At 38.0% G+C, this 19,492-nt stretch overlaps 1 protein-coding gene across 1 annotated transcript in view; it reads right to left on the bottom strand.

The window, feature by feature from the left end:
• NALCN (sodium leak channel, non-selective) overlaps positions 1–19,492 on the bottom strand; it is a 273,012-nt gene that overhangs the window by 218,845 nt on the left and 34,675 nt on the right. The window contains exon 7 of the mRNA XM_081127411.1: positions 8,341–8,495. Coding sequence (XP_080983537.1) covers positions 8,341–8,495 — 155 coding nt within the window. The remainder of the gene's footprint in view (positions 1–8,340; positions 8,496–19,492) is intronic.

The following is a 19,492-nucleotide window of genomic DNA, read 5'->3' as shown; positions in this document are numbered from 1 at the left end:
AGGTGTGTGCACAGTGGAGTCTCACAGAGGCTGCTGCGCGCTTTCAGCGGGCCTGGGGGAGCTGCCCTCCAGCCCAGGGAGGCAGGAAGTCGCCTGACTTCTGTCCGGCCCACGAGGCTTGACGGTCTCCCAAGAGAAGCTAGGAGCCCAGCTCTGAGCCGGCCGCGGTGCACAGTCCACATCTACACCGTCCTCTACAGCACAGAGCTCAAGGACCTCTCGTCCCCAAGCCACGAAGTTACCATGAGGATTAATCCAGAGCAGACGGTTATGCCTGGAATTCTTGTCAACACAAATCCAAGAGACGGAGGAAAGAAGAAAAACGGTTCGATGAAGATCTCGTTAGTATTCCAGGAAACAAGGAGTAGGGAGAATGGAGAAGAGATACAATAGAAAAAGACAGCATCTAAAAATCTTCCGCAGTCCAGGGTCCGTTCAGGGTGGATGCGCCTCCTCTCCCGCAGCCCCGCGTGGCTCGGGTTGGAAGCCCGTCTGCAAGGGCTGGAGGCCTGCGCCGCCTCAGCACAGGGCGGCCAGCAGGGCCAGGGCACAGAGCATGCAGCCCGGGACTCGCCTTCCTATGGCCTCCGTGGCCTTGAAGGGAGAGCTGTGTCAGGCTTTCCTAAATGACATTATTTAGGACATTATTCCTTTTTGCCCCAAATGATTAAGTGGTGAAATTCATTTAATCTCATAAAGTCTCAAGGGAATTCTGTTCCGTGGCCTGCCTTTGCTAACAGGAAACCTCTCCCTGTCAATGCCAGGCTCCTCGGTGAGTTCATTCACTTTTGTTTCATGTCTCTGAGGTTCCATGGAAATCACTGTTTCAAATTTAAAGGCCAGAGTTGTATTTGCATTTTATTTAAATGTGCAACCCCAAAATTTCCACAGAAGGGTGATTTAAAAAGGCAATATAAAATTATCCTAAACATGACCCAGCAGTCCTGAAGTGTATGTACAAGGAGCTCGCTGAGAGTCAGAAAGGAGGTCACAGGAAGTACCAGGAGGTTGCCTTCGACTCAGGCAACTAGGATCTAATGAGCTAAGTGGGAAGGCAAGGGTAAAGCACATACATGCGTGTGCACACAGGCACACATGCCTGACAGTGGGAAACACAGAATGAAGCCTTAACAGTCATGCACAAACCACGGTGTCTCAGTTGGAAGAGAAGGGAGATGGATGCTGCTGGCGCAGTGGGAGAAGCGACTTGAAAGTAGACCCCAGAAGCTGAGTCACATACTGATAAGATGAGCAGGAGGGGGGCATTCCAGGGAGAACAGGGCCAAGGGGTGCAAGGAGAAGAGAGCGAACCGCTGGTGTTGGCCAGTTTTTTATTTCAATATTTATGCATATTGAAAAAGAGCAGCTTATACTTTTTATTTTTTATTTTATTTTTTAAAATATATCTTTATTGATTTCAGAGAGAGGAAAGGAGAGGGAGAGAGATAGAGACATCAATGATGAGAGAGTCATTGATCGAGCCCGCAACCTGGGCATGCGCCCTGACCGGGAATCGAACACCCGATTGCCTGGATCCTAGGTCGACGTTCAACCGCTGAGCCACGCCAGGCCGGGCCAGATTATACTTTTTAAAACTCACACAATAAGGGCAGCACTATAAATTCTTATTATCTTTTTGAGGAAAATAAAGCACCAGTTACCTATTATGTTAAAATGAGCATACCCTTTGACCCAGAAATTGTTTTAAAGAATCCTCACAGGATATGTGTGTGTGTATTACTTATTGAATACACAGTAGTATTTATTGTAGTCAAACATTGAAAATCACTTAAATGTTGACTGGTAGAGAAACAGTCACGAGCATTTTATCAAATATCATGAAACTGATAAAGATGAGAGAAGGAAGGAAAGGAGGGAAGAAGAAAGGGAATTATATATGGCAGAATTTATTACTTTCTTTCATTAAGTCTCTTATGTTACTGAAATATTATTCTCATAATCTACAAGTATTTAAAATGCAGCTATTAACATGCTAATTTCTTGGAAATACCAGATATTTCCAGTGAGTATTGCCTACTATGTAAAATACAAAAATATAATTGCTTTATGCCCTCAGAAATCCATTTTAAAATTCCTTCTTTCATTGTCTGATGAAAAGGGTATCTAGCGGCTGGCTTTTTTCATCCATTCAACAAGAACTCAGAACATCTGCTAGACACTAGACGGTGGATTTCCTTTTTCAAAACCATGCCTGCAATTTCTATCTTTAAACCCCCTTTCTTCCTAATAGTCTAAATATCTTCACATCTAATTTCAGTTTAAACAAGTCTGTGACCCTGTTTGAGAATCTAATGAAACCCTAAGGCTTAGTTCCTTAGAAATTCTCAGTGACACGTTTGCACACAGCCTAAGGCCATTTACTGATGCCTGGACCCAGAGATAAGACTCTTGCATTTGACTCTTACAATTACTCCTCTTGCTGAAGTTTCATGATCTTGTCCGTTATTTAACAAAAATATGTCAGGTTTTCCTTGTCCCATGATAAAGGAATTCCTTTGGAGAGCAAGTATAGAATTATCACAGATTAAAGTAAGCACTTTTGGTTGAAATCTACTGCCCTATTTCTCTCTCCTATATGTGTTCTCATAAAAATCAATAAGTAATTCTAGTAGTGAGACTAAACATAAAGATTAATGCAGGGAAAACAACCCTTCGGTGCTTTTCACAAAGTACTGTAAATCTCCATTACACATTTTACAAATTAGTATTTACTGTGGCTTTTTTTTTTTATAACTGCAATAAAAATGTACATATAAATCATAGTTATAGATAGATAATTTTCTATTTTCTATTCATTTGTAAAGTTTTCATCTGATATTATATACAGCAGCATGAAATATGGTTTAATGTCATTTAAATCTGATGAATCAATTTTTAGTAGCATCATCAACAAAGTTCAACTTTCATTTTATTAAAATCTGGATAAAAGTAATTTTCTTTCCTCACATTTTTGTCCATATTTAATATCAGATGTAAAAAGAGACAAATTATGAAAATAATAGAATGCCAATAGAAAATAACCATAGAGAGGAATTTTAAAGTAAAGCAAAGGCTATATTAAAACTGAAACATTAGACTGTGTAGGTAGATTCATTGTCAATCCTATTTCAGCAAAATATAGGGGTAGTTTCTAGCACAGAGTACTACCAGTGATGAAAATAACCACTGATGTTATTTCTCATCAATGTTTAATAAAACTGATATATGACTCACACAAGGAGCTGAGTCCATAGCTTGTGATCATTATGACTGAAAATCAAATGAGGAAAATATCACAAAATAAGTAGCTAAAATACATGTCCCCTTGGAAAAAACATGTCCCAAATTTCAATACCCACAATAGCCTTCAGAAATGATGTAGGAATATATGAGAATCTGGCAGGCTACAGTCTCCACTAATTTTTTCACTTTCTTGAAAGGCCCAATTAATTTATAGTTGTGAGAAAAAATTTACAAAAACTTGCATCCAAAATCTACATTTTAACTTCAGTGATACTGATGATCTATAGTTTATCTACCTAATATTTTAAGAAGAGCATATAAAGAAAGCTTTATAATTTTTTATGAAGAGAATTGATAAGGTAAATACTCTTTATGTCTTACCTCTAATAAACAATTAATTAATATGCATTTTCAAAATCACCTTAAATAAAATTGTTGGTTAATTTACGGTATTTAGAAACCAAACTTAAATATTCAAATCTCAAAAGCAAAGGGAAAGTAGATTCAAATACACAGGAGAAATGAATGCATGTAGCTATAAATTACATACAGTAAACACATGTATCATCATGGGATTTTTCATTTAATTCAGGTAAGTGTGAACCTGACTGTAATATACCAAATAACATATTTTTTGTTACTTTCAACGTGCTCCCCCACATCTCTAGCCTGTCTACCATCTCATTTTGTATCAAAAGCATATTTATCATTTTTGCTGCCACTGTCTCTAATCTTTGGGCAAATGTCCACAGCTCCATAAAGTATACTATAAAACTTCATTGCCTCCCAGGTATTTTTTAAATTGAGATTCTTACGTACAACTAACATATTTAATGCATCAGCTCTCCCTGTGAAGGGCTAGACTGAAGGGCCCTGAGTGGCCCTCAGTTTGCAGCAGATACCACTCTTTGCACTCATTCCTCTGTTCTAGAGACTTGGGGACGAAAGGAGAAGGCAAGACATCTGGTAGATCACTATGTTGGGGGACATGTCTCCTCCTCTATCCTAATGAGACTCTATAATGGACCAGCTGTCCTGACAAGCCACAAGGAATGGCAGTCACTTGTGACCAACTGACTTCGTAGACAGGCCTGAGTTTGTAGCTGAGAACCTGGGCTTCAACCTCAGCACACAGGCAGCAAGCCTTGGTTCCAGCTGTGGCCAGTGTGTAGCTTTGGGCAAACCAATTTTCTCCTCTCATTCTCCTCGCTTATCAATTGAGGATAATGGCACCTTATGGCTTTATTTTGAGGATGAAAACACAATGGATGGAAAACCTTTTGCCTGGTGCCAGATACATAATGAGCAATCGAAAAATGGCAGCAGTAGTTCTCATAAGTAATGATAGTAATTACAATAATAAAGACTGTCTATTGGACAATTTGTCACCACAAGAACACAGCGTTTGTTATTTCCTGGCTTTATCTTTGATTATTGAATATAAAGAATAGGGAAAATAGCGCACTATGTACAGTCCATTTGCAATAAAGGCGTGTATAATTTAAGTGTCTTTTCTATTAGTTATTTTCAGAATGTCCTATTTATAGGTTGGCCTTGCTTATGTGCTTCCTTTATCTGATATAAATTGTTTCAATCAGGTTTAGTTTATTATGGATTTTTAAAAATTGGGTTTTTATCTTTGTTTTTATGATTCAGATGACCAATAACAAAACAATATGCCTGATATCTACTTAGTTCCTAAGTGACTTCCTGGGGGGAGGATTTTATCATTAAATGACATTCATTGGGTTCTTCTATCAAACAGAACATGTTTTGTTTTTTATTTGACTGTTCAATGAATGGAGAGTTCAAACCACCATCTGAAGAGTTTTGTACGCATCTTCTGTACCCAATTTCTTACCTTCTTTTGAAATACCATGACAAGTAAATTGCCAGTTTAATGGTGTTTGCTGCAATTTCCTTCCTGCACCCAATAGAACTGATGTTGCTTTTTTTTCCTAACTAGCATCTCACATATGTTTGGATAGCTGCCTTCCCCACCAGCATCTTACCATGAGTGAATGATGCTAACCTTCTACTACAAAATTAAGAAAACAACTAAGCTTTGCAAGGTTACTTTTTGAGTTTTCTTCTTAATTGAACACATGTGTCTAATAAAATAATTTCTCTCCCTCATTTTGAGGAAAACACTATCTTTTGTTCTCATAAGAACTTTAAAAATCTCCTAAAATACTAGTTTGTGTATCTACATAGATACAAAATATCAGGAAGTAGTTATCAATTTCAATGTAAACTTTAGTGACTATTTTTAAATTTTTTGATGCTAGTACAAAATCAACATTTCATTATCTAACATTAGTCATACAATGATATTGAATTCAATCATCCTTTGAGAAAAAAAAGCAAAGGAACCAAATTAAGCTTTTATAGAAAGGGCAGTTATGAGGAACAGTGAAAAGTGCCAACAAAAGCAGACAAATTCAGAGGAAAGAGCAACGAGAAAACAACTTCATTCTCTAGTATGGCTTTATATCCTAACACAAATAGGACTGGTTACCAGCAAATTTTAAAAAGGGCATATACTTTGTCCGGTCCATTAGTAAATATTTAGAGAGGGGCTCCCGATGAGCCAGGCATTGCCCTGGGCCCTGGAGACATGAAGATGAAAATATGTGCTTCCTGTTTTGAAGGAGCTTAAACCTTGAAAGAGATATGTGCAAATAAACAGTACAGCTACAGTAAGATTATTGCCTTAGTGGGGGCCTAGAGCCCCCAGTGCAATCCCCTCCTAGAACTGGCTGCTCAAGCCAATGCACTTTATAAGTAGACTTTCTCTCTTAAAAAGAGATTGTAGCCTGCATTAGTTGAAGCCAGTATAAGTCACAGTGAAGAATGAAAGATGAATCGATTTATATATAATGCAGAATTTTGAGTTTAGGCTGCATTTTAAATGGTCAGGGTGGGATTTGATTTTAAAGGATTGAGTGATTCTTGTGAAAGGGCAGCCTAACACCTGAATGCTGGCCACTCTCCATACAAGAGATGGGGACATTCGGTTAGTCCCTGAGAGAAAGAGCTGCAGGCTCTGACAAGCCATGCACTTGAGTTGTGTCCCAGCTGTTAGGACTCCTGCAGCTTGTTCCACACAATTTGCCAAATCTATATATCTCATGTCCCATACCACACCTGTGATTTCCTGCTCATCCCTGAGAGGCATTAGTATAATCCGTAAGAGGCCTCTGTACTTTTGAGATGGGGAAGGATGTAAGACTGGTTCCAAAGCTGATAAGTTTAAGAGCATACAACAAATTGAAATGCTTCTGATTTCTAAATTTTTGTGAAATAGGAAACTGTATCACTGGCCAAGAGAGGTCTGACAACAATGCTGGAAATCCACTATGAAGGCATATTAAAATATAAGAATTAAAATTTAAGGATGTTATTTACAAACTTCATTTTTTAGATAAGTACCAACCATTTGTGTTTTTCAGCCCAAGTTCAGTATTATATTCTGTCCAAAGGCTTTAGTCTTGTGGCTTAATTCACATATCAAGAAAGTACTCCTTAATTATTGCAAGACCTTCACATAGTCTTTCTCAAATTCCAGTACTCAGCCCAGACTTCATTAAGCCATCCTGCACAGCACCATCCAGGGGCTGCTCTAACTGAAGGCCAAGGTTGGAATAGGATTTATAGCCGCTTTTTGTGATGTGTGAAGGTTTGTAGCAGTTGCCATACAGAGTTGACAGGGGCTAATGCTCTCTTTCCTGACTATGAGTGAAATCCACCATCGTCCAGCAGGCCATGGAGATGTGAAGCCACATCAAAAGTCAGGAAATTGTTTTGGCTTCTAAAAGAGCACAACCACTATCCTGTTATACATTGAAAGGTTTTTCTTTTAGGCCCTGGGTAAAAGTGTCTAGAACTCCCTTAAATATACCCGGGCCTTGAAACTTTAAGAAAAAACTGTTATTATTTTCAAAGGATTCTGATAATAATTATGTTATGGACTAAATGCTTGTGCCTCCCCACCAAATCCCATATTGAGGCCCTCACCCCCAAAGTGAAGGTATTAGGAGGTTTGGTCTTTTTCGAGGTGACCTTGTTTAGACAATGTCATAAGGGTGTGGTTCTCATGATGAGATTAGTGCCCTTATAAAAAGAGACCAGAGAGCTTTCTCTCTATCTTTCTCCAGCTCCCACCCCATCCATGTAAGAACACCACAAAAAGACAGCCATCTGCAAACTAGGGAGGGGAGGATGCCTCACCAGAACCCAGCCATGCTGGCACCCTGATCTCCGGCTTCCAGCCTCCAGACTGGAGAGAAAGAAATTTTTGTTGTTTAGTACACCCAGTCTATGGCATTTTGTTATGGCAGCCCGAGTTGACTGAGACAGATTCTGGAAGCATAAAATAATTGTTATTGGAGTTCCATGGTTTTCTTCTTCAATAAAGGAATATGTGCAATTTGCATGGAATTGTAATAAATGCAATGATATCAACTAAATGGCAGCTACTAAGTTCCTTCATTGCTGTGTGTAAATGGTACATTTCAGGGCTTAACAGGACAAGCCACAAATAAATCTATATGTTTAAGCACATCATATTCACACACAAGCATTTCTCATATACCAATTGTATAGTAACTAGTTGATGTATATTCATTAAGCATTTGATTAGCTGTCTTCTGTTCCAGGATTCCTTTTCAGCTCTCATGCACTCATCAGTGCCTGTTATTCCAGTTATTTAAGACTTACCTTGACCACTTGGGTATAGTTAAAATGCAAAAGAAAACCATATCTTGTTTATCTTTGAGGCAATAATGCTTACTTAAACTTTGCTCGACAATAAAATACTTTTAAATGCTATAATTAAGAGTCAGAATAGTCTAAAATGAGAGATATTTAACTCTCTACAGACACTGTTGACTACTGCTGACTATACATAAACACAGACTGTATGTTATAGACTGTACGGTAGAATATATTACAATTCAGTCACATAATTAAAACTTGCAGTTGTTTTTTAGATACAATAAGCAGTCTTAACATGAAATATCAATTATACAACTATTCTCTCCAATTCATAACATTATAAAATAGAAACTGAAAATGTGTTTTACCAGTAAGACAGACCTATCTCATTAAAGCCACTGTAGCCCAGCTCTTGCCTGCTAAGTCCCAGATCTTCGAGGTCCATGCATTTAAATCCGGGTGGGCACTGGTAGCCTTCTTCTAGCTCTGGTGAGCAGTGAGTATCTGGAATAGCTAAACTATTCCAGGTCACATTTCTGTGAACAACACATGAAAGGGTTAGACAATTCCAGCAGTGGTAAATGATGATTACAATGAATAAAGTAATCACTCCTCATTAATAACTGCTATATATAGGGACACAGATTTTAGATTCATGATTCATAAATGGTATTCACATTTTTGACATATTAAACATTCTCAAATTATACCTGATTCATTCCCACAATAGGCCTTTGTAAGAATATCATTACCATTATATATTTTTGTCTTTAAAATCAAGACCCAGATAAGCAAAGGAAGGAATTTTCCTATAGATTTTTCAAGAAATGTTAATTTATCTGGGGATTCTTTGTTATTCACAAAATCCTCACCCTACCATGGACATAAACTTCTAAACAATTTTAAATGGCAATCATTTGTCATATGGCACAAATACTACGAGTCTCATAAATGACACTTGGCCTTAGGCTGTGTCGGCAGATGTAAATTTTGGAAAGGAAACCAAACAAATAAGATGAGGATGAAGGAACTAAAGGTATCACTTTGGAAAGAGAGAGATTATGGGGTGATTTAGTGATAGTTCCAGGAATAGTAAGTTTTTTTTAAGGTGGATGGTGATAATAACCCCTTTTTATCTTGGTGGAAGATCAGCAGGAGATTAAGTTGATGTAGAAGGATTTCTTGGCTTTCCTGGTAGAGGGTACAGGTAATCACTGGGATACTGACTGTGGAATCTAATTCTGAGCTGACCTTAAAAATGGGCCCCTAATGGCTGCTATTTGAGGCAATTCACATGGACTGTGTAAAGGCCAAATTTAGGTTAGATGATATCATAAGCCTTCTAAACCTCCGATTTTATTATAGGTCATTTCCCACTACATCACTGTTTCTAGACATTTCCTAAATAGGGAGCTACCTTAGGATAGTCTCAGTTCCCTCACTTTATGGCCAAATTGAGACAGACTTGTTGGGTTATATTTTTCTTCTTTAATACCTCCTTATATTCAATTAGCTGCTGTAACAGGCTTTCCCTAGAGTCTGACACATAACTCTGTACTATCCCTTAGTTGCTTGAGGCCACCACACATACACATATTCAGTGTCTCTCTCACAGAAACACACACACACACACACACACACACACACACACACACACACCCAAGATGCCTGGTGATACACTGCCCAGTTCTGTCTCAGTCATAAACAAAGCTCTAAAAGCCTTGCCCACCTCTCAGATACCCCTGTGCTCATTCCTTCTGGATTCTGTTAGCTGCAAGAGAGAAAACATGTCTACACATCTCAGGGAATAAGTGTTTAAATTACTCTTCCCTCTAGTCACATTTTAAGCTGCTCCTTTGGACTCCACATGCACAACCCAAAGAGAAGGCTCTAATAGTGGAAATTACAACTTTGTTTTGTCAGAAAGATATGACTTTCGGCAGACAAGTCACTTATTTTCCTCACTTCTACATGTAGGCCAAATGATCCATTTTCACTGAAGTCTAATCTGGCTCTGTGTTTCTGGTGTGGTACCCACACCTCGCACATGAGAGTCAAGTGGTGTGGAGACGGGACTTCAGAGTTTCAGAATAAGGCTTCTGGATTTGACCCCAAGCTCTGCCATTTACTGGTTGTGTGACCTGATTAAAGTTCTAACCTTGCCCAAGCTCAGTTTCTTCACAGGTAAAATAGGAAAGTCATCATAATTAAAAGGGAAGTTTGCATGAGGATTAAGAAAAAATACACCAAGTAATGCACTCAGAACACAGCCGTATAGAAATTCAGTAGGGGACTCACAAAAGAGAGAAGTCATAAAGGCTTATTATAAATAACTATTAATCATTACAACAAGGAAATGAAGCATAAATCTTGGCATGTAAAAACACAACAATAAATACTTGTCAAAAGAATAGAATGAATTTTTACATGTGATACTGAAAGCATTTTGTTTACAGAATTATACAGCTCAAAGAAATTTTATAGATCACCCAATACTTTCTTTATTCTTGAGGAAGGAGAGGTGAAGTTCAGAGGGGGAAAATTTTAGTAGCCCATCAAAATTAATATTTTTTTTTCATTGCCAGTACTTTAAAAGGCCAACAGGCACAATGTCAGAGAAAACACTGTCCACATGAAAAAGTTTCCAAAAAAATCATCTTTCAGCTATTTGGATAGGAAATTGGACTTCGGAGCTCTGTGCTGTGTGAATTCTAGTTCAGCAACTTTGTTACATGTGTGACTTCACCTATCTGCGCCTCAGTTGTCTCATCTGTGAGATGGCAGAAAATGTCTCCCTCATAAGGCTATGTAATGCTTTATATCTGTAAAGTACTGGGTAGACAATAAGTGCTAGGTGTTACCTATTGTTATTGGCAGTTAGATATTGGTAAACTGCCTAGATTAAGACCGCAGCCCTGCTGTGTACTGCCTTAGTTTCCACAACTGTCCCTATTTTGTAGGGGTATTTTTTGTTTTGTTTTTTTAATCTACACTCGAGGACATGCTTTCATCAATTTTCAGAGAGAGAGACATCAATGTGAGAAACATCGATTGGTTGTTTCCAGAATCAGACCAACTGGGGATCAAACCCACCACTTTTTGGTGTATGGGGTGATGCTCCAACCAACTGAGCCATATCAGCCTGGGTTGCAGGGGTGTTTTAATGATTTAATGGGCTAATGTACAAGGAGCTCATGCACAACTCTCAGAATATTGCTGGGAATAAATTCATCACTCAATAATTGTCAACTATCATGATTATGATTTAATTAATTTATGAATATTAGAGTATTTTCCCTTTCGACTCCATTTTCCCCTTAATATTAACAGCAATTCTCTTTTTAAGCACAGTCTTCTCCAGCACAGATATTATTTTGAAATCTTTGGGCTCCAGAGGCAGCAGATGTGAAACACATTATTTTTGCCAACATCAAGCTATTAGCAAATGCTTCTTAGAGGCACATTTATTAGATGATTAATTGCTCTGGAACACATGTACGTAAAACCACATAATAATAACCCTTTTAAAAAATGGAAATGGCCATTAAGAGTTTCAGAATATATATTATTTATCTTAGTTTTATTTTCTCAGTTAACAAGGAATCTTCCAGATTTTATTTTTATTTGTTGATGTTAATTATTCCTTTGCTCATTTCTCCTCAGATATTCATGATAAAACAAGAAGCTCTCTGGAATTAGGGGAGTAGAATTCTTATTCCAACCAGTCAAATCTTTATATAGACAATGATTCTCCCAGTCATAATAAATATCCATTAATGTTTAAGTGGGTTTCAAGACTTGCATTTCTTGAATGCAGAATGCTTGAAAAAACTATCTACTTGTAATCTCCCTAATTTAACTTTTCAGCCCATTTTCGTGGCCTCCAATTCACTGGAATTGCTTTTGTTTATTTCTATGTGCTACATCCAATTAGAAAATTTTTAGTATTTTGTTTGTTTTTTAATCCTCACTCTCACCCAAGGATATTTTTTCCATTGATTTTTAGAGAGAGTGGAAGAGAGGGAAGAAAGGTGGGGGAAAGAGAGAGATAGAAACATCAATGCAAGAGAGACATATTGGTTGCCTCTGGCACGTGCCCAGCTGGGGCCAGGATAGAACCTGCAACCCAGGTATGTGCCCTTGACCAAGAATGATCACTGTCTAACATTAATTCTGTAGGTGGCAAATCTTTAACATGATCTACAATACACTGAATGATCTCGCTCCTCTTCTTCCTCAAGTGTCCTAGTGTCCAACAATGTTGGCCGCCTCCCAGCTCTGGTGTGCTAGTTCTGCTTCAAGGCCTTTCCCTTTGCTTGGAAATCTCACCTCCTATCATCTCTTGGTTAACTCCATGTTTTAGTCTTCAGGCCCAGCAGGAATATCACTTTCTCAGCCTAAATGTCACCCTAAGTCCCTCAGACTGGGTTAGGGTTTCCTGCTGTAACTTCTCAAAGTATTCAACTTTTCATTTCTGGCACCTGGGACATGTGTAATTCATGTATGTGTGGTCACTTATTCATTGGATCTAACCTCCAATTCCATAAAGTCCCTGACTCATAGTCTTTGATGGTTAAATTTATGTGTGAACTTAGCTAGACTGTGGTGCACAGTTGTTTGGTAAAACACTAATCTAGAGGTTGCTGTGAAGGTATTTTTTTAGATTTGATTAACATTTAAGTTAGTAGAATTTGAGTAAAGCAGATTACCCTTCATAATGTGAATAGGTCTCATCCTATTAATTGAAAGCCTCAAGGGGAAAAAGATTGAAGTCCTGCAAAAAGGAAAGAATTCTATCTCCAGACTGCCTCTGGACTCATGACTGCAATATCACTCCTGCTGGAATTTCCAGCTTGCTGGCCTGCTCTGGAGTTTGGTCTTGGTAGCCCCACAATTTCATGAGCCAATTCCTTAAAATAAATCTCTTTCACTCTATATGTATACCCGATTGGTTCTGTTTCTGTAAAGAACCCTGACTAATACGTAGTAAATGGTTAATAATTATTTTATGAGTAATTGAATGAATGTCTTTTCACCATTATTTAAATCTATGGTGAATTAATTAACTATAGGAGAAACTCTTCAACAATTGGATCCAGGTGTTTTTACACATTTTTTTTTCTTGTGGTATCTAAAAATAGGCATAGTTTTCCAATTTTTAAAAGAATTTCTGGCTTTAGTAGTTTTGATGTTTCAAAACAAGTACTGGAACCCCTCGGAGCAGTTCATTGTTTTTCAAAAGGCTTTAATTATCTGTCTGACATGTTTTGTTAAATTCTTAACCAATTATCTATTTACAAGTAACACATGTAGAAGTTTGATATCTAAGAAAACATATTCTCAGCTTGCTGCTAAAATTGTATAATAACAGGCCCAAACAATTTCTCAGTGTTTTAGAGCCTTATGGTTTTAAGTTAATTATTATTCCCGATGGCACAGGGCATTGACCAGTGTGGAACACAAGGAGTATCATCTCACCTCAGTGATTAACAAGCTTAATTACCTCGGGCAATTCACTTCACCCATTTGCGCAGCCATTTAAAAAACAATGCCCAGACCCGCCGGGCGTGGCTCAGCGGTGGAGCGTAGACCTAGGATCCAGGCGATCGGGGTTCGATACCCGGTCAGAGCACATGCCCCAGTTGCAGGCTGGGCAGCCGATCAACGACCCTCTCATCATTGATGTTTCTATCTCTCTTTCTCCCTCTCGCTTCCTCTCTCTCAGATCAATAAAGATATATTTAAAAAAATAAAAAACAATGCCCAGAATGACCTCATAACACATTCATATAAAAGAAAAGGTAAATGATTCGAGTGCAACCACGTGCCCCATGGTGTTCTTTCCTCATCTACCCATGAGACTCACCAAAGTCCAATGCCATAGCTCAGGAAGTTATGTTTGAATTCTCTGTGTTACTCATGGCGTCATCTTTCTCTACTGATAGCAAAATAATGTCACTGCTTATTGCAACGCATTTAGTGTTGACCTTTTGTAATTATTGGCACCTTTGAACATAACTACACTTATTATCACTCAGCCCTTTTCAGAAGTTGTTTTTCCCATTTTTCACTTGTCTGGTCATTTACTCAAAATAATTATTTTTGACAGGTCTGTTCTATGCCAAACAACATGCTAGGAATGGAGATGACTAAGAAGATATTTCAAATTCAGAAACTTTACTGCCTAGTGTGAGAGAGAGAGTAGACAAGTAATGCCCACAGGAGAGCGAGATGAATGCTTTAAAACCTATCTCTAGGCTCATGGTGTTAAAAAGCATAAAGTAGAAACACTACATGTGACTACCGGTGGTAAATGTGAGTCATACTGGGAAAACCTTCCAGTAGGGCTGATGCTTGAAGTGACTATTAAAGGATCAGCAGACACTGGTTCTGGAACAACAGCATTCTGGATGCACAACAGCATTCTGGAAAGTGGAAATGTCAAAGCCTGGGTGGGCGTGCACAGGAGACAGAGAAAGAGAGGGGCAGAGAGAGAGAAAAAACATTTTTACTCTTTCATTGGTGGCTGTAGCTATTCACAGCCTTTTCTCAGGGGTTGCAAACAAGCAGTTATTACCATACCAAACCCTTTTTAAACTACAGAGATCTGGATATTTGGGGAAAAGGCAAGGACGCACACAGTTTTCACACCTGGGAAAACGGTGAATATGGCCTTTGATCCCTCTGGCTGCAGCGAGCCTGTGCCAGTGGTGGGCAGAACTGTCCCTCTCATTGCACCCGCTGGACGTCAGCTTGCTCCAGCTCTTACCTACCTTTCAGGTTTATTCCAGAGAATCATCGTTTTCACTCCTATTTGGCCTCCCCTCTCAGGATTAATTAAACACTCCTGTAACTTAGCTAATTCTAATGCAGGGTGCTTTAGGAAACTAATCCCGCCCTGGAATTTGCAGAGATGAAACTATTTATTGATTTTTGAAAACTTTTAATTACTCTGCCTGGACTTTTAGAGTCAAGACAAGATAAATAGTCTGAGGCAGAAACTAATATTGACATCACACCTCTTTTTATAAACAAGTGAATCTGGCACATTTTCTAAGAAATTAGGAAGTAAATTTCTCCTTACTGTTAAACAGAGAATATTTTAATATGATTTTTCCCTTTTCTCATCCTTTCCCGCATGGCTAGATAGGCAAAGCCATGAGCCAAATTTTGAAAGAATATGCTATTTTATTTTTTAAAGGTATTTTAAGTAGTCATTTCACTTTGTTATAGCTGTACAGTTTTTTAATTACATATTTTCCCCAAGTTTACTTCCTTAACTGTAATACTCACTAGTTTATCACTAGATAAGGGACAACCTGTGTGACAGGAGCCAGAAGACTGGCATCTGAGGCAGGATGAGACAAAGAATGTATTCAAGGAGAGTATTAGAAAAGTAAACTATCAGGACACAGAGGAAACACTAATCAGCTCCAAAATGAAAATGTGAAAACTGTTTTGAGGTTTTGTTGTTGTGGGGTTTTTTTTGTGTGTTTTTTTTTTTTTTAAATATATCTTTATTGATTTCAGAGAGAGGAAAAGAGAGGGAGAGAGAGAGATAGAAACATCAATGATGACAGTCATTGATTGAGCCCGCAACCCGGGCATGTGCCCTGACCGGGAATCGAACCCCGATTGCCTGGATCCTAGGTCGACGGTCAACCCCTGAGCCACGCCTGGCTGGGCTTATTGTGTTTTTTTAAAATGTTTTTATTGATTTTTTAGAGAAAGAGGAAGAGAGAGGGATATATAGAGAGAAACATCTAAGGGGTGCCTGCATGCCCCCGACTTGGGGATCCAGCCCACAACCCAGGCATGTGCTCTGACTGGAAATTGAACCAGTGACCTCTTGGTTCATAGGTTGACGCTCAACCACTGAGCCACAGACTGGACTGTTTTGAGGTTTTAATACAAATTATTACCCTTGACATTTCAAATCTAGGCCAAGAGCTTCTCAAGCAATAACTCTTCCCTTTTTGCTTCAGGAACTAGAAGATCCAGGGTGAGGAATTACCTATAAGGAGCAAGTTGGTATGATGGAAACTAGCCACCAGAATATGAGGCCAAGCACACAGGACTTTAGTTGGTGATTTCACCAATTAATTAATGTGTGGCAAGGAGCTACTTCTTTTCCTCTCTCATGAGGATCAGAATACCCAATGTATGAGATCACTTTATGAATTAGCAATTATGAATATAAAGTGCTTCATACATATTAAGAGCTCAAAATATATTTGTGCTTTCGGATGTGGTTTGGCTGAGTGTACGGCTGAAGAGCAGCAATTTTTCCCACCCCAACAGACTTCCATCCTTTGGGGATGGTCAGACGAAGCCATGGGCTCCACAATAGTAAGAACATGTAGCTACATTAAAAGTGAAGGCCAGACAATCACGTGCTTTACAAATATTTCCAGTACCCACCTGGCACCATACATAGTTATTACAATATTACCAACTATATTTCCTTTGTTGTCCTTTACATCCCCATGACTAATTTGGAGCTACCAATTTGTACTTCTTAATTTCTTCATCTTCCCCCCCCCCCCGTCTCCCTCCCCTCTAGCAGCCATCAGTGTATTCTCTGTATCTGAGTCTGTTTCAATTTTGTTTATTTAAGTTGTACACCTGAAACTAACACAAAATAATATTCAATGTAAACTGTAATTGAAAAATAAAATAAAAAGAATAAAAGGCTGAAAAAAGTGAAGGCCAGGGAAGAACCTAGAAAGTGCCAAATCTCCTGTCCCCAGAAGTTTTCAACCACGAAGTGCACTTACCCAATCCAATCACGAGACCTAAAAATATGTGAGTCACTGAATGAATATAACTGAGATGATTGCCCTGCAGTTCCCAGAACACATGAACAACCTGCTTCTTTGTGAGAATGACAAAGGACTCTAACTACCTTTAGTGCTCCTTAGACAGTTCTAGGAAAATAGTCTTAAGGGAAGAGCAAACTCAAGTCACCCCCAGGTAGAGCTGCAACAGCTAGCTAAAAGCTTAACATTTCTCTGAAGATTTATCTGAGTTTATTCTGACAAACTCAGCCGTATAAATACAAATCCATAGGTGGGGCTTAATGTCTGCATATTTACCAAGTTCCCCAGGTGACTTTCTCTCACAAGGAGATCTCATCCTAGAAATGAATTCTTAAAATGTGCTGCTAGTGCTGCTACAGTTATTGAATGTCACTGTGGCTTCTATGAAGGGGCGAGGGGCGGGGCAGGCTGGTCCAGTTGAGCCTGAGATATCAAAACCATATTGCACATGATTTCTACAGGGACAACTGCAGTAAACACTATCTTGAGGGGCTGAATTGGCAGGGCTCCTCATTGCACATTCACAACGTAGGTTCAGAAGTTCCAGTACATAGTGTCAGAAGTCAGGCCTCAAATAAGCAACTTTAACCACTTGCTCATATGCCCCATTCAGAACTTGTCTCCTAACCATGTGCTCCTTGTAACTGAACATTTTATTCAAATATTTTGAATACATGTGTTGAAGATCACTTCATATATTTTCACCAAATTACAACTGAATATCTAAAAGCCTAGAAAATGGTGTCATAGAGAACTGGGCTTAAATTCTGCTTTTGCCACTTATAAGCTGTTTGATCTTGGACATCTAATTTAACCTTATTGAGTTTCAATTACCTTGGCTGTAAGATAAGAGTGTAAAAAGAAAACATAAATTATCAGGTTTTTATGAACATTACATAAGAAAATAACCTATACCAATTGTTCAATAAAGGTTACTTACCACTTATAATAAATGAGAGACTTATGACCTATCTTATTACACTATTCTTTTGTAGAAGTGAACATAAGATCAAAGAAGTGTTATATTATAATTAATCAAAAAAATCACCTTTAGAGCCTTTTTCAAACTGTAGGGTTTTGTTTTATTATACTGAAGACAAATGTTTTGGCTATTTTGATGGAAATCAAGCTGCTATTAATTTTCATATGGGAATTTGGATTACTCTGAAATATTTACTTATGTTTAATTTTTTTAAATTATCACACTGAAAGGTTGATTTAACTGGTAACTCAGGTAGTCCACATATTTGAGATGGATATGCACAGCTTTTAGAAAGATATATGGAGTAATATAAATATATTACATATCACTGTTTCATAGATTCAGATGAGATTGAATGCCCTGGAATATCACACCTACATAGGGATAGAAACCAGATGTAGCATGCATATTAATTTCTCTATGGCACATATTATGAAAAGTTTATGTGTATGCATGTTGATCTGAATGTGTATATAGGTTTATAAATTTGGGATTAGATTATTGCAGAAATTGCTCAAATGGTGGAAGAAACATGGACTCAGAAATCAAATATGAGTTCAGATCCCAACTTTCTCATCACATAGACAGGTAATTTAACCTCTTCGGGACTGTGTCCCCATATGAAAAATGGGAGAAATAATTCCTTTCAGGCTGTTTTAAAAAACAGTTATGTAAGCAAAATATTTGAGATATAATAGGTCCTCCACAAATGTTGCTACTAATTTAGTTAGAAATCTACATGCCTCACCAGAGTACTTTCATTTCTTACATAAATATTTTAAAGAAAATGTTTCCAACATGAATTTATCCAAACTTGCTCTTATGTCTCCCACTTGGCAGACCTCTCTGCATGAATCCTGGAAGTTAAATGTAGCAGTCGCTCTTCACCTTTCAAAGGAAGTTTAAATATAGAGCAAGATTTCACAGATCTTTGCATGAATTTGAGGCACTTACAATTTTACAAAATTATTTCTTGATAATGTTCATTAATCAAAATTTAATATTCTAAGTAAGTTCCACTGTTTCTAATTGTTTTGACCTTTCCATGAAAAAACTCATTATTCTGTAAACAGAATGTATAAGACAATAATTTATTTTCCAATTATCTTAGAGTAAATATAAATTTTATTTGGACCAGAAATAGAAAACTGCCAAAGGACCAACTTTATATTGTCTCTAGCCTAAGTCTTAGCGATTTTATAAAATAACAACAAGCCCTATAAGCCATCTCTGGGCAGGGTGATCATAGAATGTTTTGTCTACACTGAGACTCTCCTGAGCTGAAAAAGGAAACTATTAGTAATTACTCTGAGACCACAGGGATAGACCAGGATTGCTCTGAGCATCTGTGATGTACGGTCCCGTACCTTTGGGTCTTACAGTTCATGGTCCAGCCATCACAAATACTTACCTGAACTTCTGGTTGAATCCTGCTCTCTGTATAGTAACATTTTATGTACTATACTACACTAAAAGTATTAAAGTACACTTTATATACTTTTATATAGTAAACGTTTACTTACCTTAAAGATTTTCTCATCTCACTGCTGGGAATAAGACATTATTATTTGATACTCAGCTATTAATAAATCTCTCTCCTTTCCAAGGCGTGATAATAATGAGGGGTCAGGCAAGTCCTCATATTTTCTATTTCACCTACCAGCTCAGATTTACACTTTCCTCTTCAAGCTTCAGGGACATTTCTGCCATCACATTTGGCATTTTGCATACA

The sequence above is a fragment of the Miniopterus schreibersii genome, assembly GCF_964146895.1.
Source record: "Miniopterus schreibersii genome assembly, chromosome: 2".
NCBI lineage: Eukaryota > Metazoa > Chordata > Mammalia > Chiroptera > Miniopteridae > Miniopterus > Miniopterus schreibersii.
The sequence above is the reverse complement of the archived record's forward strand: the minus strand, read 5'-3'. Positions and strand labels throughout refer to the sequence as shown.